The sequence below is a fragment of the Alternaria atra genome (assembly GCF_907166805.1).
Source record: "Alternaria atra isolate CS162 genome assembly, contig: 23, whole genome shotgun sequence".
Lineage (NCBI taxonomy): Eukaryota > Fungi > Ascomycota > Dothideomycetes > Pleosporales > Pleosporaceae > Alternaria > Alternaria atra.
Window position 1 is genome coordinate 2,843,513 of NW_025091321.1, and position 21,740 is coordinate 2,865,252.

General features: G+C 50.9%; 6 protein-coding genes across 6 annotated transcripts; 2 read left to right on the forward strand and 4 right to left on the reverse strand.

The window, feature by feature from the left end:
* Positions 1 to 203: 203 nt before the first annotated feature.
* Positions 204 to 5,559, reverse strand: ALTATR162_LOCUS4502 (uncharacterized protein; the record flags this gene model as incomplete). Its single annotated transcript, XM_043312113.1, has 5 exons — positions 204 to 2,845; positions 2,890 to 3,646; positions 3,698 to 3,793; positions 3,846 to 5,453; positions 5,512 to 5,559. 5 exons carry the CDS (start codon positions 5,557 to 5,559, stop codon positions 204 to 206), a joined length of 5,151 nt encoding a protein of 1,716 aa, XP_043168048.1.
* A 616-nt stretch (positions 5,560 to 6,175) lies between these two features.
* On the forward strand, positions 6,176 to 7,542 carry ALTATR162_LOCUS4503 (uncharacterized protein; the record flags this gene model as incomplete). Its single annotated transcript, XM_043312114.1, has 6 exons — positions 6,176 to 6,227; positions 6,399 to 6,421; positions 6,488 to 6,585; positions 6,637 to 6,720; positions 6,773 to 6,829; positions 6,891 to 7,542. The coding sequence occupies 6 exons, from the start codon at positions 6,176 to 6,178 to the stop codon at positions 7,540 to 7,542; spliced, it is 966 nt and encodes a 321-aa protein (XP_043168049.1).
* A 578-nt stretch (positions 7,543 to 8,120) lies between these two features.
* Positions 8,121 to 8,484, forward strand: ALTATR162_LOCUS4504 (uncharacterized protein; the record flags this gene model as incomplete). Its single annotated transcript, XM_043312115.1, has 2 exons — positions 8,121 to 8,225; positions 8,347 to 8,484. The coding sequence occupies 2 exons, from the start codon at positions 8,121 to 8,123 to the stop codon at positions 8,482 to 8,484; spliced, it is 243 nt and encodes an 80-aa protein (XP_043168050.1).
* Positions 8,485 to 9,031: 547 nt separating this feature from the next.
* Positions 9,032 to 10,972, reverse strand: ALTATR162_LOCUS4505 (uncharacterized protein; the record flags this gene model as incomplete). The annotated part of the gene is made up of 1 exon (XM_043312116.1): positions 9,032 to 10,972. The coding sequence occupies one exon, from the start codon at positions 10,970 to 10,972 to the stop codon at positions 9,032 to 9,034; it is 1,941 nt and encodes a 646-aa protein (XP_043168051.1).
* Positions 10,973 to 12,663: 1,691 nt separating this feature from the next.
* On the reverse strand, positions 12,664 to 16,208 carry ALTATR162_LOCUS4506 (uncharacterized protein; the record flags this gene model as incomplete). Its single annotated transcript, XM_043312117.1, has 5 exons — positions 12,664 to 13,467; positions 13,548 to 14,035; positions 14,083 to 14,350; positions 14,404 to 15,819; positions 15,867 to 16,208. The coding sequence occupies 5 exons, from the start codon at positions 16,206 to 16,208 to the stop codon at positions 12,664 to 12,666; spliced, it is 3,318 nt and encodes a 1,105-aa protein (XP_043168052.1).
* Positions 16,209 to 20,364: 4,156 nt separating this feature from the next.
* On the reverse strand, positions 20,365 to 20,846 carry ALTATR162_LOCUS4507 (uncharacterized protein; the record flags this gene model as incomplete). Its single annotated transcript, XM_043312118.1, has 3 exons — positions 20,365 to 20,463; positions 20,555 to 20,756; positions 20,806 to 20,846. The coding sequence occupies 3 exons, from the start codon at positions 20,844 to 20,846 to the stop codon at positions 20,365 to 20,367; spliced, it is 342 nt and encodes a 113-aa protein (XP_043168053.1).
* Positions 20,847 to 21,740: the final 894 nt, after the last annotated feature.

The window sequence follows — 21,740 nt, forward strand, 5'->3', positions numbered from 1 at the left end:
GGTTATGGCCTTATGTTATGTCAAGTGATTGCTGATTGGCTGCATACGCTTCCGGTGTTCCGTCCAGTGATATATTACGATAATATTCAACGGTGCTGATATCCTACAAAAGGTCCTTGAAATCCAAACTCTTCAGAAGCCAATGTGGCAATACTACCCTTGGGTGCAAAACTCCTTGTGGGTAACCTTTAAACACCCACTTCTCAAATAGCGCCATTATAGATATCCCTCAGAACTGGTCTGCTATCCAATAAGCCTCTCTTCCCTGCCGTGAAAACCTTCCCAGGTACTCTCTTCGCTTCAGGACTACCACTTGGGCTCTTACTACCAATCTTTCGCCTTGGACTCCTAGCGTTGAGCTGTCCAGGTTTCGTTGCAAGATCGTATAATGCCTTTCGCTTCTTCGATGGGCTAGGTGTTGTATTTGGGCTCTTCGCCATCTTGTTGGTAAACGGAGAGGGGTATGATTGTTTCACTGGTGTTTTACCCATTTGAGTGACACTTTCGTCAAAGGCATGCGACTCCACCATACTGGACTGGAGGTCGAGTACCCAGTCTTTTTCTCGGCAGAGGGCAACCATATCGCGCAATAGTTCGTTGCTCGATAACGTCTTCTCGCTACCGAGAATGATAAGCTTTGATCGCGCGCGTGTAAGAGCGACATTCACACGTCTGCGGTCCTTCAGAAGATCGCCGACTATGCCGTTCTCGTTGCTTCGTACGCAAGATACGATGACAACCTCCTTGTCGCGGCCTTGAAACTTGTCTGCAGTATGCAGCTCGACACCCGCCCACCCTTGTCCGCTACCGGCCGGAGTAGCAAGCTCAGAAGACTGCATTTGGGTGTGTGCGGAATACAGGCTTTGTCGTAGCAAGGCGAGCTGTGAACGGTAGAAAGCTATGATGCCAATCTCTCCAGCAGGGACGCCGAGGCCGAGGAGAGATACTGTAAGCTGGGTAACAAGCCGTGCCTCAAGGGTGTTGGTAATGCGAGATCCAGACTGTGTTTCCAGAGTCGAGGAGATGAGATCAGTGTTGATGAAAATGACTGGCTGATCAGGTGATAAAGAACGAGAGAGCCAACAGGTTCTGGTATCAGGACCAGTGCATGCCTGTATCTCATTCAATCGGGATTGATATGGCTTGTAGTGGTAGGCATTGAGACCGTCGGTCTTGGGAAGTGTGAGCTTGCGAGAAGCGACAGCAGTCGTACCACATTTCAGCCGTCCCGAATAAATGAACATGTTCGACAACAGCATGACATCAGCACACATTCGGTACTGGTGCGCCAAGCTGACGACGGCCTGTGGATGAGCTTCACAAAGGAGCTTAAACAACGAAACGTCCAGTCCACCTTCCATGGCTTCTTTATTTTGCACAAGGGGCGGCAGCTGATAATGGTCGCCTACCAAGATGAACCTTTGAGCCATGCGGATGGGTCCCAGGCAGACAGGAAGTGTGATCTGTGATGCCTCATCGACGATGCAGTAGTCGAAGACGCGGCGATTGAACAGGGGATGGTTGATGGTAAGGCATGTCGTAGCTACAACAGGCGGCTGCATCCATGATCGTTCGAGCTCCTCGAGGCTGTCTTTCGACTCAGCAGCAAGAGTGGCGAATTCCCTGACTTCAGGATGAATCTTCTTGGCGGCACCCAAACGTAATATGCCAATCTGGTCATCTCGGATCTTGAGTAGGATATTGTCGACGGCTGTGTGGGTATACGAAGTCAGTAGGACGCTCTTGCCCTTGGCAACTAAGGTACGAATGATGTGCGCTATAGTAGTCGTTTTGCCGGTTCCTGGCATACCCAATACAAGAGCATAATCTTTTGCAGACATGACTTTCGCAACAGCAGCACGCTGATCCGAGTTCATTGACATCTGTGACGACTGAGGCAGTGACATTGCATCTGGCACAGGTTTGAACTTGGGAGCTTGGCCGTCCACAATTAGCGCACGAAGATCATGAGCCTTATAGACATTGTTGTCCATGATCTGGATAAGATTGTTGCGGGCTGCAGCCATACCGTTGCTGAATTCGTCTTTGTCCAGGCGATATAGTACCGGCTCCTCGTCGTCTTCATATTTAGTGACAGCTTCGCCCTCTTTGGTCACTTCCATGATGCCAGCGAAGGTTTGATTGTTCTGTGAATGGAATCCCGGTAACTTGGTTCGAGAGTTATGCAGGCGTCTATCTACAGCCACGGTGATGCGTCGTTTCTTCACACTTGTTACGTATCCATTGGCCAACGCGAAATGACCTTGTTCGTCCGATACTACGACCGGCTCTCCGATGATGATCTGAGACTCGGCAAAGGAGAACCCAGGATCTGGCTGTTGCTTTATAAATGTGTAGTTGTAGCGGTTGATCTTTTGGCCATTCTTGTCTTCGTGTCCGGATCCAGGTTCCAAAATGACATTTGAGAAGCAGCGACCAAGCTTTTCACGTTCGATGCTCAGCATGGTCCATAATTCCCGCCGAAATTTCATCATATCTGTCTCTTCTTTCGTCAACAGCGTGTCCCACTTTTTCATAAACTCCTGGTGGGAAGGCTGGAGCGGCTTGACGAGCTCATCGTATCTCTCTTTCGCCTTCTTGCTCAGCATCTCGCCCTCTCCACCCTCGACGAGGTTGTGATAGAGGAAGCATGGCTCCTGCGCGTAGCACTTCTGGCACTTGAAGTCCTCTTTCAGGATAGGCGGTAGCTCGATCCGGTCTCGGACATAGCAAGCCAGCTCGTTGCGCTTGATGATCATGTGAATGATATCATTACGTATCGCAGGAATGCGACTGATCTCTGAAGTCTCGAGATAATACAAGATACCATAGGCAATGTCAACGTCTACCAATGTTAGCTAGGCTTGCGTTCAAGGGTAGGCGACGTACCGTATCGATTAGATAGCAATAGATTGTATAAAGCGGTTTGTGCAACGTGCGCAGCGTTTGAGGAGTTCTTGCCAGTCTTGACCTCAAACGGTACTGTCAACGTCCGTTCTCCCAGGTCATCACGCATTGTCACTTGTACAGTAGCATCGATGTTGCCCTTCAGACCATACATTGGTGACCAGACGTGCTCTTCCACGTCAAGTAGCTTGTTAATACTCATAGTCGACTGTCGTCCATTCCGCTCTCGAACGACAGCATCAGCTTGTGGCTCTGCGCGAACAAATATTCTGGCCCAAGCCTGTAGCTCAGGCAACTTGCTGCTCAGATGCTCTTTAACGGCTTCGCAGGTTGAGTTGATCTCAAGTATGGTCTCCAAGTGGTTCGGCAAAAGTGTTTCGATAGTCTCTAACAGAAAATCAGAATCCCATTGGTTTGCTTTCATGGCCTCCTGGAACAGCTCGTGGAGTAACGTCCCGTAGAGCATAGGGGCGTTGGCCTTGCTGGTGGCTTTGACACGATCCTGGAGCACGGCTCGTCGCAAACAACCGAAAGAATCCGCGACAACGGTGGATGAGATAAGATGATCCGGGTGAAGGATAAGCATGTTGTGATGATCGTCGATGACACACTGTCCGGTGCTTGTGAAGTCACCAATGACATGTACAAACGAGCCCGTTGTACAGGGAGTGTCGAACCAAGCTTGTCGCAAGGTGATTGCTTTGAATAATTTCGTCTTCTCCTCTTCCACTAGCAGAACCTAAGTTGTGTTAGCTACAGGATCTCGTCGACCTCCGTACCATGGACTCACCTTCTCAGGCATTGAGAAGCCACGATCCGTGGTATATGAGCTCTCATCCACTCGTTTGATAAGGTAGCGCTGGATTGCTCTATTGTCCTGTTGACTCTTCGAGATTTAGCACGGATCAGTATCGTAAGTGGTTTCGTATTTTACGTACAGTATTGGAAGGTACTTGTGTGGCTGCAACCTCAGCAGCAGCAAATTCGTCAGCATCTATGTCTTCCCCGAACTCATCCTCATCGTCGTCCAAAAGACTGATGACAGGTGCTGACATTGCGCTTGCAGTACCAGCTCCTCCTTCCGTCCCTGCTATGGGGGCCTGGTCCGCCGTTTGCGACTCCATAGATCTCGTGTCGTACAACGATGCTACGTGTTCCAGATCGGCAGCGAAATCGTCCTCATCGTCCATTCCAAACTCGTCATCATCACTGCCTTGTTGTAAAGCAAGATCCGGTGCAATGAGTTGCTGTGGAAGCGGATTGATAGGCTCGGTAGGTATGGAGGCGTAACTCGTTGAGCGTGGTGGAGGTGCTGCAAGTACGGGTGGAGGCGATATGTCCAGAGCCTCCACCATGTCCGCGTCGAAGTCGTCTCCAAAATCATCAGAAGATCCCTGTGATGCATGTGGCTTGTGTGCCGCATCCACCAGGTCATCTTCCTGCAGGGGTTCGTCGTCTGCCTCCAAGACAGCTTCCAAAGGCGCCGAGTCGTGGCCCAAAGTCTCGGAGGTAGCCGCAAGTTGTTCCCGTGCACGCCTCTGGAGAGGAGAGCCTGACGATATGTCTTGGCGATCCCCAGCCCCAGGTAACGGTGATGAACTTGACGGTATTTGCGACGATACGCGCGGTTGTGAGTTGGAGACACATTCCCGCATGCGCTGCACCATACTCGCAAGGTTTGGTTTCGTAGGTTGCCCGAGCATCATGCCGTCTGAACTAGAAGCACCGGCGAAAACGTCTTCTGTGGTTTCCTTATCCACCTGAAAGACACCGTGAGTTCTCCTTCTTTTCCGGTTTGACGCTGGGAACTCAACACCGCAGCTTGCCCACCTCCGAAGGCCACTGATGCTTCCTGCAGCAGCTTGTGACCTTGGTGACGACTCGTTGATGAGGTGAGCAAACGCCACGCTCTTGTTGGCACTCGGCGTTCCTTTATTGTTCGTGTACCGTGACCATAGCTCCATGGCAGGATCAGCCTGAGGAGTCGTGATGTCTTGCCTGGTCGCGTCCAGCCTGTATTCCTCTTGCGACGGTGCGACGGGTGACGAACTCCTAGCGCGCTTTTTGTTCTTCCGGGGTAAAGGAGTATTCACCGCTTGTGATCCTCTCCATATCAACTGCTCTTCGGGCGAGGCGACAGGCTGCGGCGCATGTCTCGAAGAATCGTCGATATTCCCGACCAGGTCTGCAAGCGGTAGCCTCGTGGTGGCTGGAGTCGACGGTGGCGGACAGTCTAGGATTGTCGGCAGTTTCGAAGTCTTGTTCGTGGTTCCTATATCTTTCGCGACCCTGTTCGTCTTTGGTGTGCCCATAGGTTTCGACGTCTTCCCCAACGCAGCAGGTCGATTCTCCTTCTCAGCCTCACGTTGTCTGAGGGATTCGGCGGAAGGCGTGCCCTCGATGAATTGGAAGGCTTTAAGCTTCGTACGGGTCTGGGTCGATGGCATGATAGGAGGGCCAGTCACGACCTGCCGAGCCTGCGGCGCCGCCTGATTACTATGTTGGGGGGGGAAGTTGCGTGGGCCGTTCCATTGGCCTTTGTATTGCTAAGGGAATGAGAGATGAGTACGTGCTGGTAGTGAGAGCAGTAGACTATCCAAGTACCTTCGGCTTCTGGTTTTGATCAAAGAAGGATTTCTGTCGCGTAGACATGGAGATGGTCGGTAGCGTGAACGTCTCGAATGGACTGAACGCGGCGACGCGTCGTGAAGAACCAATCAGGATGAGGGAGGCGGAAGCTCGTCATCACGTGGTGATAAGCGCTCGGATTCGGCGATCTCGCGGGCGGGACCTGCGTCAGCTCTGAACCGATCTCTGAATCAGTATCGCTCGAAACAAGACATTAGACTTTCGTTGGGGTATCAAAGACAAGCTAGAGATACATTGAAAATAACACATGCGTAATGTCCGCTGGCTGCTTAGTGCCTGCCAACATCGGTCTTGCTATATCCTTGGACGGCCTAATCGGGACAGTCACTGAATTGACATTACTTGGCATATCACAAATGGCTCCGCGTATCACAGAATGATCGAGGGATATCTCGAGCTAAGTACGGGTCAGATTGTTGCCTTTGCGCCAATCGAAGATGTGTCAACCGAAGACGGGAAGCTAGGACCATGCCTAGGCGGAGTTTGGACATTCATCCCACGCTCTAGGGTTCTTTCCCCAGATTGTGCGCGCCGACTGTGAAACGCTCACTCAACAGCCGCCCTCTTCTCTCTTCACTCCCCCTCAGACACCTCATTCCCTGACAGCACTACCGCCAACATGTCTGCTGCCGATGCGAAGCCATTGCCCTTCGTCTACCAGTTCGCGGCTGGTGAGTTCCAATTTCTCAACGCCGTTCGGCTCCGATGCGACGGCTACCCGAGGGAACGTCGAGACTCGTTCAGAGCAATGATTCGATAGCGACTACTCTTGAGGCTGTACTAGAGCAATTCCGCGACCGGTCTGAGCTTCAGCAATATGAATTGGCACTAACTATGTACAGGTGCCGTGGCTGGCGTGTCAGAAGTGAGTGCGCAACCTTCTATGAAGCTCGCGTGAGGTTGTTCATGCTAATGCAGCTCATGCGTATAGATTTTGCTCATGTACGCAACTCCTCTCGTCCAAATATCCAGAAGTCAAACCGCTAATACCATCTCAAGGTACCCGCTGGACGTCGTCAAGACCCGAGTGTAAGCGATCGCACACAGGACCTATCCTGAATCGGCTCTAAATATTCGCAGACAGCTTCAGACGAGCAAGTCTGTCGGAGAAGACAGCTACAATGGCATGGTAGACTGCTTCAGGAAGATCATCAAGAATGAGGGGTACGCTATGACACCCTTGCGATCATGAGCAAGAGGGGTTGACATCTGGCAGTGCTTCAAGGTTGTACCGTGGTATCACCGCTCCCATCTTGATGGAGGCTCCCAAGAGGTACGCATGCTTCCATAGTTCCTTGTCCAGACTCTGAAGAGACTCGTCTCACGCGACACAGGGCTACTAAATTCGCAGCCAATGACTCATGGGGCTCCTTCTACCGCAACCTGTTCGGCCAGGCCAAGATGAACCAGTCTCTCTCCATCCTCACTGGCGCCACTGCAGGTGCCACCGAAGCCTTCGTCGTCGTACCCTTCGAGCTCGTCAAGATTCGGTTACAAGATAAGGCGCAAGCACACAAGTACAACGGCATGGTAGACTGCGTCACCAAGATCGTCAAGCAGGAAGGACCTCTCACTCTCTACCAAGGTCTCGAGTCGACCATGTGGAGACACATTCTGTGGAATGCCGGATACTTTGGCTGCATTTTCCAGGTCCGCGCTCTCTTGCCCGCAGCAACCACCAAGAAGAGCCAAATCACGAACGACCTCATGTCTGGTGCTATCGGTGGCACTGTCGGTACCATCCTCAACACTCCTATGGACGTTGTCAAGTCGCGTATCCAGAACTCTCCCAAGGTCGCAGGATCAGTGCCCAAGTACAACTGGGCATGGCCGGCTCTCGGTACGGTCATGAAGGAAGAGGGTTTCGGGGCGCTATACAAGGGTTTCCTGCCCAAAGTGCTGAGACTGGGCCCTGGAGGTGGTATCCTGCTGGTCGTGTTCACCGGTGTCATGGACTTCTTCCGCAACATGCGCGATGGCAAATAAATGAGGACTAGCCTTGTGGTCGGTCAGCACAGTCTTTGGATTCCTTCGGGCATTTGAGAGCGGGACGGAAAACTAAGATAGATTGTGTAGTTTGTATCCGCTCCTGCTATATCAGCAAGGCAGCATCATATCGTGTTCCTCAAATCGCCCTAGCAAGATCTGAAACGATGCAAGGTCGATCAATCTTTTGTCCATGCTTACAGTATATCTAATTTGTGGAAGATATCATCCCGAGGCCATAGACTATGGCAGACCGACGGATGCCAATCCGCTCTCTACAAACACTACACAACCCCACTTACGCGGCTAGCCACGGGTGACGTCACTCCTGCCCTCCAAGCACCACCATAACCCATCTTGCAGCCTGGTGACCCCCAAAGCCCAAACAAACAAGTTAGTTCACGCAAGTGCCAACAAGGATCTAATCGCATAAGTACTTGCCTCTCCTTTACCCCACTATCTCTTCAAGTCACTAAACAATCTAGACACGACAACCCTTCACGATAAGACGCCTATCGAAACTACGCGCAGCCAAACACATACAGTTCTAAACTATCCCAACACCACCACCGCATAAAATGCCTCTCGTAGTCCCCGGTCTGCAGTCCAAGGACGGAAACTCTGGTGATGACTGGATGAGCAAGCTCATGGGCAAGAAGCTTGGAGACCAGCACGATGAGATGGTGAGTCGCCCGCCTCTTACTTCCCTTTCCTCTTTGCTATCTTCTCCCTATCGTCACATACGTCTCTCCTTCTCTGTTCTCTTCAGCCTAAATGTAAGCGCTAACGCGATGCTTCTCTTAGACCTTCGCAAAGACAGATCTTCCCCAGCAACACCGCGTTCTTACGCCCGGCTCGATGCAGACAATGGACTTCCAGCCCGAGAGGTTGAATGTTCACGTTGATGATGATGGCACGGTTAAGAAGGTCACTAAGGGTTAGAAGGTTACCGTCTGGCATAACTGCTAGGATGGGGGTGAACATACCAGATGGGATTTGGGAATGAGACATGAAGGCACGAACACACCAGGGTCAGGATACGGCTTGTTGTAGGAGCCATAATAGGACACAATCAAGTCACGGAATCATCAGACACCTGTGCAGTGTTGTGCAACTGAAGTGATGTGTGAATGTTGGTGACAATAATTTGGTTCGATTCGATAAGAAATCCTATCTTCGCCTTTGCAACTACGATGAATGCCCGATCCTTAAACGCTGATGCTCAATCGTACAATGATATGGTACAGTGAAGGTGGAAGTATATACATCTGAACGACTGGAAAAATATTTCTCCAAATGGCTACTAAAAGTTTAGAATTGGAAAAATCACAAGGCTGCTCCATATCAGCTTAGGATCTAAGCCCTACAGCCCTATATGTGCACGGATATCGTAATAGAGTGGATCAATCGGGGACGCCGAAAGATATCGCCACTGTGGAGAAAGCTTGTCGCAACGTCGATTCTTTCAAGCCGCGATCTAGAGACAGTCTTAAACTTTCGTTTTCTTCCTCGACACAGCACTGTCTTTTCTCACCAGTTGCGCATCACCAGGCTTCTTACTCAACGCACCGACGACCTCCGTCATTTTCAGCATCGTCGAATGTATCGCTTCAGGATGCTCGAAGCAAAGCATGATGCATGCCCTTATAGTCGTTGCAGAAAAGTATCTTCGCACGATCTTATCATCGCTTTTGTTGCTTGCTGCTCCCATGACTAGTCCAATCCACAACAGTACACCAGCCATATCGGACCAGCATTCTGAAATACCGGATTTCTCAAGGGCGTGTCGGACTTGTTGGAGGATGGAGGTTCTACTAGACGTGGGTGCAGAGACCCATTGCCGAGGAGATGCGTCTGGTGAGCTTGATTGTACTGACATAAATGAGGGACGTTGCGATTGTGTTGAAGAATTTGAAGCCCGGTGGCCGAAAGGAAAGCCGAGCTGTTGCTGTGAATAGAACTCGCCGAATGAACCAGAGGTAGGACTTTCAGAACAGTCGGTAACAGGGGTTACCTGTTGGATTTCAATTGTTGAAGAGATGGAGTCATTGGACCGTGAAGCTATCGAGGGGCTGTACATTGCCGGTTGTACCTCGGATGACTGCACCCTATTAAGCGCCGCTGATAGTGGAATGTGGTCGATGATGGCTTGAGCCTGGATCTTAGCGGTAAGGCGGATTGCTTCGTATCTCCAGTCATTCTCTTTCAAGCCAGAAGGATACCGATTGATGCGTTTGTGAAGATTTGCCAGCTTGGATATGTCACTCGGACGGCTCGAGCCCTGAGTATCAAGAAACACCTCCATCATCGTCCGGATGTCGTCTAGGAGCTTTCGCGCATTCTTCGTGCATTTGGTCGACCTCTCGAGCGTTACGTACTTGCCGTGCGGCTGGTAGATTGGCGATTCCGGTATCACGTCGTCAACATGGTATCTCTTCGTCGACCGACTAGTGCAGTACTCGAAGTACATTTGAGTTGGTTTGTCTTCCCGTAACACTGCGGTCGCGAGATTTGCCCAAGAGACTGCGGATGCTAATTGGCCATTTACGCCCAACTTGCCGAGCCCACCGCGCTGCCTGATCATAGTTGCGATCCCGTCCTGGTGGAAGCGTAAACCTGCATCCATTCGGCTAATGACAGTACCCAGTATCAGTTGGCTGACTGCGATGATATTGTGGTCCGCCACACACTGCTCTCTATTTGTAAGATGTTCACTCACGAAATGTATAACATCTTGGCGCAGTGCTGCTGTTTCTAAACTCTCTACTTGGCGGTTCTCAATGACGTCGTCGTATGCGGAAGCCATGTAGAGGGTACTTAGGAAGGTGTGAGGGTAGCGCAGGCATTCAGGGATCCAGTATTTTCCTAGACCTGCAGTACCGAAGTAGATGGCACATTTGAACTTCAATCCCTCCACATTGACGCGGGCATCTCTTGATTGAAACATAGTTCCGAAAGGATCCAGGCTCTTTCCGAGAGAGAACAAAGGTGGCACCGGGTAGAGATCGAACGGATATCTGATTCCAGCCATTATAGGGACAACGATGGGTCTCTGGGGAAGGGTCGATTGGCGCGCTACCTGTGTACCAGGATTTGAGGTACTCTGATCATTGCTTTTGGGCTGCGAAGGTTTGTTGGGCAACAAGCTCTTCTTCTCGCTATCGCTTTTCCCTTTGCCTTTCGGTGTTTTCATAGGTCGGGGTGTCATGCCGCCTTGACTACCAATGCTTGAGCGTGACTTGTCCGAGGTTTCACTGTTGGCTCTGGGTTTGTCGCCGGCATGGCTCTTTGCGGTCTTCAGATAACTACCCATAGCAGTCTGACGTACAGCTTGCATAACATCTTTCGTTTTAAAATCGTCGGGCTTATTGCCGGTAATCCAACGAAAGCCTCCATTGCCGGCTGCCTGCCCCTTTGGCGAAGAGCTCATGGACTTCCGAGAAGGCGCGGGTTCTGACCAAAGTAAGCACTTAGCATCATTAGGATGTGCTACAGAAAGCAGTCAAGGATGTTGTTGATATTGGTGATTGTGTTACACGGACCGTATAGGTGCAGCGGGCGCAAGCAGTGGACCTCGGCGTAGCGAGAGCGCCTCCGCATGTGGTACGCGCAACAAGTCCGTTCGACGACATGAAAAGGCACACTCACCATTGAATTCGTGCAGAGGCGGCATAGCATTCCAATGCAAACTTGTATCTGATGCAATAGACGATGCTGGTGAAGGATATGCGAATGGCATGTGATGGGCGGCAGGAAAGAGCGGTCGTGCGGCTGGAGGGGCAGTCATTGTGGTCGACTAGCTCGATACTCGAGGATTGGCAAGCGCGATGATGTTCGATTCAATGATCCAGGTGTCTTGGTCATTCCTAGTGCCGATGGAAGGCTGTGAGGTCAATTCTGAGTAATAAGGAACGAGGGATCGATCGGTTCGGTTAGGGCTGAGGGTAATGGGGCCAGGAGTATATATAAGTGGCTAGCAACAGTATGCCTTGCCGCTGGTCAATTGTTCCAGAAAAGGCGCAACGCCGCACATACAAGGACCCTGTATTACAAGACAAAGCGTAAGGCAGGCAATTTTGCGTCATGAAGTGTGTGTTGCGCATGCGCAGCAACGTGGTGTTGCTGGTGGGTATACGGTGAAGGCAGCCGTGGCTGTGTATTGCGTGCCTGTACTGACGAGCGAACGGGCGGCCTGCGCGCTAGGATTAGGTGAATTGCTGGTCGCCTGAAAGCCGGCCCATTACACTGATGCTCCCTTTTTAGCGCGGGACACGTTGGAGAAGGTGCATCATGGGTAAGTAGGGCTTTCCAGGGATCCATCAAACGTCGTGAAGTAGACGCCACGTTGGACGCGGACGTTTGACACGATGTGCGTATTGCCAGTGAAGGGTGCAGTTGCAGATTTGCGCCCTTTCCGTCCTCCAACAATTACTTGCGAGGGACCTCATTTGCAGCGACTGCCTTGTGCCGAAGCTGGACAATTCATTGGACGCTGCTTCACACGTGCTATTGCTGACCACCAAGCCCTGGAGATGCTGGAGAGACCAAGCGCATCTCACCGCCCCGTTGGTTCCACAGTATCTCGCAAGCGACCGCCAACCTTGTTGTCGTATCTTTGTCCAAACTTTGGTCGAGTGACGGGCTTCGACCAGTTCACCATGGCATCTTGTCCCACCGAGACCGCTTGGCTCAGCTACGTACCTTTCCACTACACGACACAAGACATCAGACGATACCACATTAGACGGAGATCACCAATGCTACCACAATTTAAACGTTCGCTTGTAAGTGTACCAGCTAGATGGGTGCGCCATGCTTCGGCAGCCTGTAAAAGATGCGGTAGAGAACGGTGGGCCAGTCGCTATCACCAATCGCTATGCTCCTCCCATCTGTCTTGAGGTCGTGTAAGCAGCCCTGTGGGGCCAATACGACCCTGCAGGGCCTGCCGGTAGGAAGAGCAAAACCAGACCAAGAGTTTGGGACCGTCGGATGGCCCACGGCACTCCGAGTGCCTAGGTCGCTTAACTTTACTATTGTGAGCATGGCAGCATTGAGCATAGGGAACGCTTGTGAAGTATATACAACTGCATCGACGGAGCTATATGAACGTTTCAACTACTACTATTGGCGCAAACTGTTCATGCCAAGGCCGAAATAGTCGGCAGGTGCTTGTGACGGGCTTGTATCGCTACTAGCACTCACATCACTCACTCCAGGACTAATGTCACCACTCTCGCGCGACATCCTGACAGCACCGTCGGCCCCAAAACCAACGCCTGGGCCGCCCAATACCCTAGCCCCGTTGCTGCGACTTCTCAAGGGTACGTTCAAACGGGCCGAGTCGAACGTGAAGTGCGACTGGCCAAGGCCTGGCTCTGCTGACGGTGTCTTCAGCTCCACAAGCTCCAAGGTACTGCGCAGTGTTGCACCAGATTCATCAAGAGCCATGAGAAATCGCGCAAGTTCCTTGCACAGCTCCCAATCTTGTTCTTCTTTGGCGCGTTGAAGTAGGCGTACGACTTGGTCACCCGTTGGCCGCAGCTCTTCAAAAGTGTGAAGGACAAGGAGATAGCCGCCTGCGGTCTTCAGGTTTCCTTTCTGTAGTGATTCTTCGAACAACTCTTCCGGGGGAGGTAAGTTTGAGAACAACGTCCGCCATGAGCGCACCTCAGTTTTGCGAGTACATTGCACGACGATGTCGAGATATCGGGGAAAGGAGCTCAGGAATGATAGCACGCTTGGTAATAGCGCTTGCTCGGGTGGTGGCTGGGTATCCACCTCTTCGTCCAAGACTTCATGCAGTAGGATTTCTAGGGCATGGGAGAAGTAAAGCAAGTGCTGGTAATGATGGCTAAGATGCAAGGCTGCAGGGTGATTGAATTGCGCCAAGTGGGACCGCAGCAGGGCGGGAAGGAAGAGGTGTGTCTAGCATATGTGTCAGCATGAGATTGACGAGCCGCCTATTAGGCGCGGAGCAAGGCGCGGAGCAAGGCGCGGCAGCTTACTCTGGTGCCGAATCGCAGGAAGGCGAAGCTTGTATCCCTGCGTTGGATCAACTCAGACTCCACACCGAATATGATCGCTTTGTTGATCAATGCTGAGAGGGGATAGAAATCGACAGGAATCTGAACAGGAGTGGGCAGTTCCCTGCCAATCTCTGGTGACGCGGAAGCAAGAACGTCCTGCATATCTATCCACACTCGCATGTCGTGGCCATCGAAGAACCAGAGTGAGTCCCGCAAATCGTGGCCGTGCACGCCCTCCATGGTCAGCTCCATGGACGGGCTGGCCGGTAACGAATCGGCATGCCTATCTAATGCGAAAGCAGGATGATCGCGCATGAGAGCATACGTCTCCACGTTCTGCGCGATGATGCGCATCTCGTATTTGAGTTCGCCACTTTCCGTAGTCGTCGGCTGGAGAAGCACAAGCTTGCCATCCACAAGGAATAGGATAGTTGCAACAGCCACATCCTGTGATGGATCACCGTTGTCTACAACTTGTCAGCATATACAGAGCGATAGACCTTTCGAGACGTACGGATCTGATCCTCCGGTAATATCCAGCTAAGAGCCCGTACTCGTGTAGGTGCACGAATGATGCCATGCAGCGCGATTTGACCCACTTGCACCAACTTTACACTTGCATCAGAAACACTGATCACATAATGATACAATATGTTCTCGTAGGTGTAGACAAGAAGTGAATCTTCGCCGGAAGGTGCAATCAGTACAATGGGTGCAGGTAGCTTCTGTGTATGCATGATGTGGCTGTTGTCGAGAGCTGCCTCGCGTGAATACACTCGAACCTTGATAACACCATGTCAGTATCGATAATATGATAACGAGCTGACAGGCATACCTCATGAGAATCGCGACATTCGACGGCCGCAATCAGAACGTGCTGAAACCAGCACATGCCCCCTCGCACAGTGAACTCATTCTCTATGAAAGGATCGTCGAACATCTTCCAACGTCCACTGTTTACACTGTAGTGGGCAAGCCCTCTCTTGCCCGCTATCGCTACATATCGGCCATCGTTTGAGATGACCGCACTTCTAATTGGCCATTGGTCGACAAGGTAAGCCGAGGGAATTTGAACATGATGCCAAAGAGAGACCTCTGCGGAGATTGTCGTTAGGTCTGGCAGGTCGTACCCACGGTAGATCATAAAGCCGGTACTTGTCTGCATCAATGAACGCGACACATTAGCCGAGGAGAAGCAGCCAGTGACTGCACTTCGAGCCATCTCTAACACAAACAGGCGATTGTCGTCGTTGCCCAACATCAAGAGTTCTGCGCCACCTCCAATCCAAAAGGCTTCTTTGACGCTTAAAAGCCATCCTTCGTTATTTGTTTCGGAAAGCGTCCTCTCTGCAGTGAAGCTGGTCGCCCCAGGCTTTCCATATACACTCCACATTGCCCAGCCATGCTCGTAGCCAGCGAATAGACAGTATCCATCTGGTGAGTAAGTTAAGACGGTCATTTTGCCAGGTGATGTAACGTTTGGTCGTAGCTTATGCGAGAGGGGAATATTGCCAGTATAGTCGCGTGCGGTGTATACATAGATCTCACCACTGGCGCAACCAACAGCAAGCAAAGAGAATCTCGCGTTGATTGCAGCTTTTACGCCGTGATCAGCATCAGTTTCGGGTGTATGGAAACCGTAGCCACGAAAGAGGCTAGAAACAACTGCCTCTCGTCTAGCCGCTTTTTGGACTGCAAACGCTCGTCCGTCGCCTGTGATCCAACACGACAGGTTCATGGGCCGGTCGTGGACGATTTCGCGCAACAACGCTTTGTTCCCTAGCCATGCCATCTTGGCCAGTAGCTCAGTGCTAGTTTGGCTTCCAGTGCTGTCCGGTGCCCAACGAATACATTGTACGGCTGGGGGCTTCTCGGTTGCCACAGTCAATTCGTCGTCCAGAGCTAGGGCCCTGATTATTCCAGCATCTACCCGTATGACCATCCGAAACCGTAGACTGAGCTCTTTCAGACCACTACCTTCTCCTGGTCCCGCATTGACATCATGCTGACGCTGAATCTTGAAGCCTGTAATTGCACTGCTTCTCCTCGTGTGGCCTCCGTGTGTGTTGGTGAATTGAGCTTGGTATATGCGGGATGAATGGTCTGTCGCGAGCGAGTACGTGATGAGGTATCCGAGAGTGGTCTGTACGACGAAGATTTGGGAGTCGGGGCGGAGTAGGACGTCGATGTTGGGGCCATATGTTCTGACGGATTGCTCTGACCGCATTACAGAAGCTAGAACAACCGTAGGCTATGACGAATTAGCACATGAAGTATCAGGCTAGCAATGAAACATGCCTTTGTCTGCCAGACTGTGAGGGTTGTCCTGGTGAGGGTCGCAAACATATGTCCGCTCCTGGTCACTCTGATCGCAATGATGGTGCCATGTATGTCGTCTTCTACTGATTGAACCGATGCGCCTGCTGGCGAGAATTGGACGCCATTCTTTTCTTTTACCCCGCTCTTGCTCTGCGTGGCAGCCTCAACTTCGGATTGAGTCCGCGATTCACTGTTCGACCCGTCACGTTGTTCGCCTGGTTGCTTGTGTTCCACGCCATCGTGGGAGGTATGCGTGCGCCCGGGATCCGTACGTTTAGTGGCCGCGAAGACGGAGGGCGACGAGATGGGCCAATACGTCATGGCGGTCTACCGCAAGCGAAGGCTGCATTTGCGCGCGTCCATCTCAATGCGGGGATGTATGCTTCACGAAGCTCATGCTAGTTGGGTTGATGCAGGGGAGGCTGGTTGTGGAGTATGGCGGTGAACTGGTTCCGCGCGAGGCGCAGCAGCTGTGGCGGTCAGGCCCGTGCTTGCACCTCTACGCAATGTTTGCAACTTGTACGACTAAAGAATCAATATCAGTGATTGTGAATCGAGATATTCCGACGGTCGTGCTATAATACCTGGGCATGTTTGTGAGGTTCGGTCAAAGAAGACAGAGTGATGATGGAGTTACCGCATCGGGAAAGAAAGAGTCAGCATCGATCACGGTGCGCAGATGCGCATTCGAGCACATGCATGAGCCAAGGGCAGCACAGCAGCCATGAGACGCCTCGTCTTATCAATAACCCAGCTAGACTAAGCATAGCAGCTGAACTCGCCATCGTGTAGTGTCCATCGTACCAGTGCGAGTATTGGCGGTGACACGTAGTAAAGATAATTGCATGCTACATGGGTATTGCATGTTGCATGGTGTTGCAAGGACATTAAGAAACATCTTCCTGCATTTGAAATTAGATACCGGGAAGCGTTGGAAGCTTGCAGTATACATTGGCGGCGGTCGCGTATGATCCAAGCACTAAGACTGCTTTTCAATAGCTCACAGTGTTGCCGTGATCCACTTCATTTGGCTAACATGTGCAAACCCCCCGCAGCACTCAATATGAAGACATCACTGCTTAAGTATATTTTAATCATATCTCCCAATGCTTCCATCAAATCCATTACGGTGAGATGGCCGAGTTGGTTATGGCGCCAGGTTAAGGTTATCTTAACATCACATTCCTGGTCACGAAAGTGGCGTGGGTTCGAGTCCCACTCTCATCAGCATTCGTCTGGCATTGTCAGATATCCCAGGATCTTTTTTTGCTCTTCTGTTGCTCATGCCTGACAGTAAATGTGCAACACTCTGGCTCACTTTAATGAACAGCGCGTTTTTTATTGCAAGCCCGCACAGATGTGTACAGGCGCCAACCATGAGATTGACCTACTAGCCCTTTCCAGTTTAGGCTGAAGCGAAGAACTCCAGAATGTCTCTAACATTCACACATTCCATCAATCTTTCATCCCAAATACAAAGTAACACAGTCCACGATCCGCTACTCAACACTTAGAAGCTTAGCCACTACGACCGTTACTATGGCAGTACCCACCAGTAAAGCTTAGCGTTCGGTACATATTCATGGTATTGTATTAGTTGCTCGATAATGAACGGATAAAAACAAGACTTCAGAATGTCCCAATTACTCTAGAGAGCAGTGCATATGTATGTGTTCCATTTCATGAGTGTGCTGAAACCAGCTTTGCTTACGACTATTAACGATCTTCACAGGCCTGCCCATCTGTCTGCGCTCTACCTGCTCTCTTCAGAGGCGCAAGTCCAAAGGTACGTCTCGCATGATTCGTTGACTTTTGGGTTTATTAGCCTCCTTTGTTCCGGGTTCGCTGTTCTGTTCATTTTTTTCTGCAAACTCCACTCGAATGTTTGGAGCAAATTCTCTATTAAGGCTTCATTTTGTTTAGAAAGAAAATGTTTTTGTTATCTTCGTTCCGGCAATTGAGCTCACGCCTCATCCAATGTCCTGCAAAATATCAGGCACGCAGATCGTATTTCTTGTCACAATTTTTGAAACGAAATCTCTGGAGTCACATCGTACATCCATGGACTCGTCATGTTCCATTGCTAGACTTCACAGCCAGAGACATCACATTATTATCATTCCAAGGTTGCCTCGAGTGTAGATTGGTGCTTGATGCAGTGAGAGCGGCGCAATCAGCTTCGTGCCCACTCATGTCTCGTTATGATTCCCTCTTCACCCGTCACGCAATGTGATGAGTGCTCTCTTGTTATGGCTTAGCGCGTTGTTGTTGCCCTGTTTGTCACTGCACGGGCCATGTCCGCGCGTAGGACTTTTGTTATCGTCGCTGTCGCGTCTTGGTTTTTCTCCGCACACACAGTCGCGTACAATCTGCAACAGCGCGAAATATCTCTGTTACAAGCATATACACCAGTGTCACTCGCCTGCAAGCATTGGTAGTTACTGCGACAGCAGTTCTGTCGAGAACCCAGACTTCGCAGAAATATCAACAATTAATCCAGATTGGCTTGATTGTTGGCATCTCTGTTCGTTCGTCAGTAGGAAAGCAGCACGACTCCCAAGAGCAGTTGTCTTTCCGAAAGCAACAACGTTCCAATAGGTCGGTAGTAGAAAAGGTCAGCGCGAGAGCAGTTGTCCCTTTTTGAATCCTTCCTATCAAGTCCCCTGGCACGGAGGTTCTACGAAAGTAGAATCTGTCCGAATAGGGCATCTCAAGTCCCCCAGTATGAGGATACTACGCAAGTAGTTTCTTTAGACAAGGGCAATTCCCAGAGCACCAGTGGCTCTGTTATCTCATTTCTTTTTTCATACTCGCTATGTCTTCTGCTAGCAACCCATTCGCTCCCATCTTAGGTGGCACTGAGATGGAGAATGTCCAGCAGGAGCCGGTTACGACACCACGGGCGACCGAGACAGCTGCTTAGTCAAAGACTGAGCGTACCATGCTTGAAATGTTTAACGACATAATAGCTCTGGGGGATGAGGAGGCCGTGCCTACGGGTTTCTTTGGCTCAAGCCCAGCTGTTCCTACTCTCGCTGACGCTACCGCTCCCGCTGATGACAAGGAGATGTTAGATAGAGTGTCACGCCTGCTACGTGCGCTCTACTCTCTACTTTACCATCAACATTAGACATCGCCTTGATACCGCTTGAGGCCTACAACAGCGCAAAGTTATCACCCCAACACTATTTCGACACTCTGTCAGCTCCAACACCACGATCACTTTGTGACTAGAGGCCCCCCATCCGCCATACGGTACTCACTCACGAATGAGAAGTACCACAAACACAACCAGCTCGGGAATCATGGACCCAAAAGCCGTTTGTGATCGCCCCTCTAAGCAGATCGCCGTTCTGAGATATCTCAGAGGGATCGGTGAAATCCGGTACCAGCCAAGCTACATGCATCGAAGAAGAGGGTACCGGCAAGCCACCCTTTCTTCTGGTATTGTCGAAACCATATAATGACATCTCAGATACGGAAAACAGCAAGTTTGCATCAGTCCGCCCTCCAGGAATGAACGCCGCCACATAAAAACTAGGTTAAGCCGTCCTTGCCGTGTGGTCAAGACTTTCGATCACTTCTTCATAGCAACGAGACATTACCTGGCGATGCAAAGCTACTCGTTCTAACGCTGGGTGCAGTCGCTCTCCAACATCCTCACGTCAAATCGATGGGCGTACCGTTGTCGACGACACAAAAGCCATTCAGGTGTTCAGCATGAACTCTCAATCATTACCATGGTCATGTCAAGAGATATACATCAGAAATGGCCCTTCGCATTCGGCGATGACATGCATCCCTCAACACATAGCTTCTAGCTTCGCTCCCGACTATACCCGACGACGCTTCAGGAGCCGAACTTCCCTAGACAAGAGAAGGCGCTGTTGAGTCACCTTCCCAATTACAGTCGATTTTGGAGCTACGCTACCGCGAGGATACGCGCAAAACATCGCTACTCAACAAGGTGATATTTTCGTGCCGGAAGTCGGGCTTTGAGTCCTTCATCAATTCGTTACCTGTGCTTGGAGATCCGGTCTCGACCAGGAAATAGTTGAGTGACTTTAGCTACCGCGACTAGTGAGGCCTGATTGAGTGACAGGCGTCATTCTGCACAAGAGGACCTTTGCAGGAAGAAAAAGATTAATGCACACGGAGTGGGGGGATTAGAGTAAGTCTCCCATCAAATTTGTTCGAATGTTAGGCTAATTTTCACCGCACATGTGCAGCAGAACGCTGCTTTGGTTTCCTGAGAAATCTGCATACATCTCGAAACTAAGGTAATCTCGCCTTTCTTCAGGATATTTGCCACGATGATCCAGCCACACATAGTTTCTGAGAAACCACTATATATCCGTCAATACGCCACAGCGCGCTTCTCATCTACTGAGAATCATCATCGTCGTCGTCATCCTCGTCGTCACCAGAAGTAGAAGTAGGACGTGGGGGGATCGGGATTCCAACACTACGAGAGGGCCTAGTGGGAGGAGAAGGCACAGGAATAGCTGAGCGAGAAGGGCGAGCCGAAGGCGTAGGGCGGACCGAGATAACGAATGAGCGGCTCACTGACGGGCGACTGGTAACGACATCAGTACAACAGGCTATATGCATGTTCATTGATATACATACGGGGCTCGCGAGGAGCTAGGAGCCGGACCACGGCTTACTGAAGGACGAGGGGGGAGACCTCCAGTAGGACGAGGTGGTGCTCCGGTCGGAAAGGGAGGAAGGGCGGTAGGAAGAGGGATAGGGCCGCGCGAAAAGCTTGGGAGCGGTACGCGCGAGTAGCTTGGTACTGGGCGGCGGGAGAAGCTGGGGAACGCAGGGACTTCCGGCTTGTCGTCTTCCTGGGGTGCGGCAGACACGAGGCTGTTCTCCTGTCAGTCATCGTAGCTAGTGATAACGAGCCGAGTTGTACCTGGTTATGCCCATCAAGTAGAGAATGGTGGAAACCTTCATGATGTTGTTTGTCTTGCGTTGATGGGCACGTAAAATGTCTTCTGAAGTTGTCAACGAAAATGAGGCGCGAACCGTACAAGCTTTATATGTCTCTCAGACTACAACTCGTGGTTGAAGCTGCAGTGGTCAAGGGTGTTTAGGGTAAGTGCTGACTAAGTCATCTCTATCTGCTATAGCATCGTTGAACGCACTCGCGATATTGTGAACACGCAATGCGCTTGCGAATCCCAAGCACGTATGTCGTCAATTAACCAGACACCCCAGCACATGTCTACGAAATCGACTGCATGCAACGCGTTTTCCTCTGCTCCGGAAGAGTTCTATATATCATAAACGATTTCATCTATGCAAGAGCCTATGAACACTCCACATGAGACATCAGAGTCGGCTTGACAACCGGGTTTGTTCAGTTGCGCCTATGGTTATACTCATTTCCCAGGAATTGGACAGTTGCAGACGTGATGACCAGCCACAAGGTTGGCCGTGTTACAATCTATCGACCGATGTTCAAACTGTACGCATGCCTCGACCTTGGTTACGTTGATGACATACTGCCTGTTCTTTGGAGTCCTTGCACTAGTACCTGACCATGAAGACAGGCTGTGTGTCGCCCTGCTCTCTGGTAAAATCTTACGCAGGCATAGGAATTTTAAGAGCTTACTAGAGGGACTCTTGATTCTTGGGACGAGAAACAGCGTCTCGATCGGCCACGTCTTCGGGTTGTCTACTGTGAAAAAGGCATCGGTATCTACTTTCGACAATACCAGTACCAAGTGTGTTTACCTGCGGACGCAAGCTCAAGCTTTTGTCAAGCAATTAGCCGAACCCTGGTTAGCATGAAGCAAGCACTATCATTCAATTGATAGAGACGGACCGACTGCAAACATGCGGGGA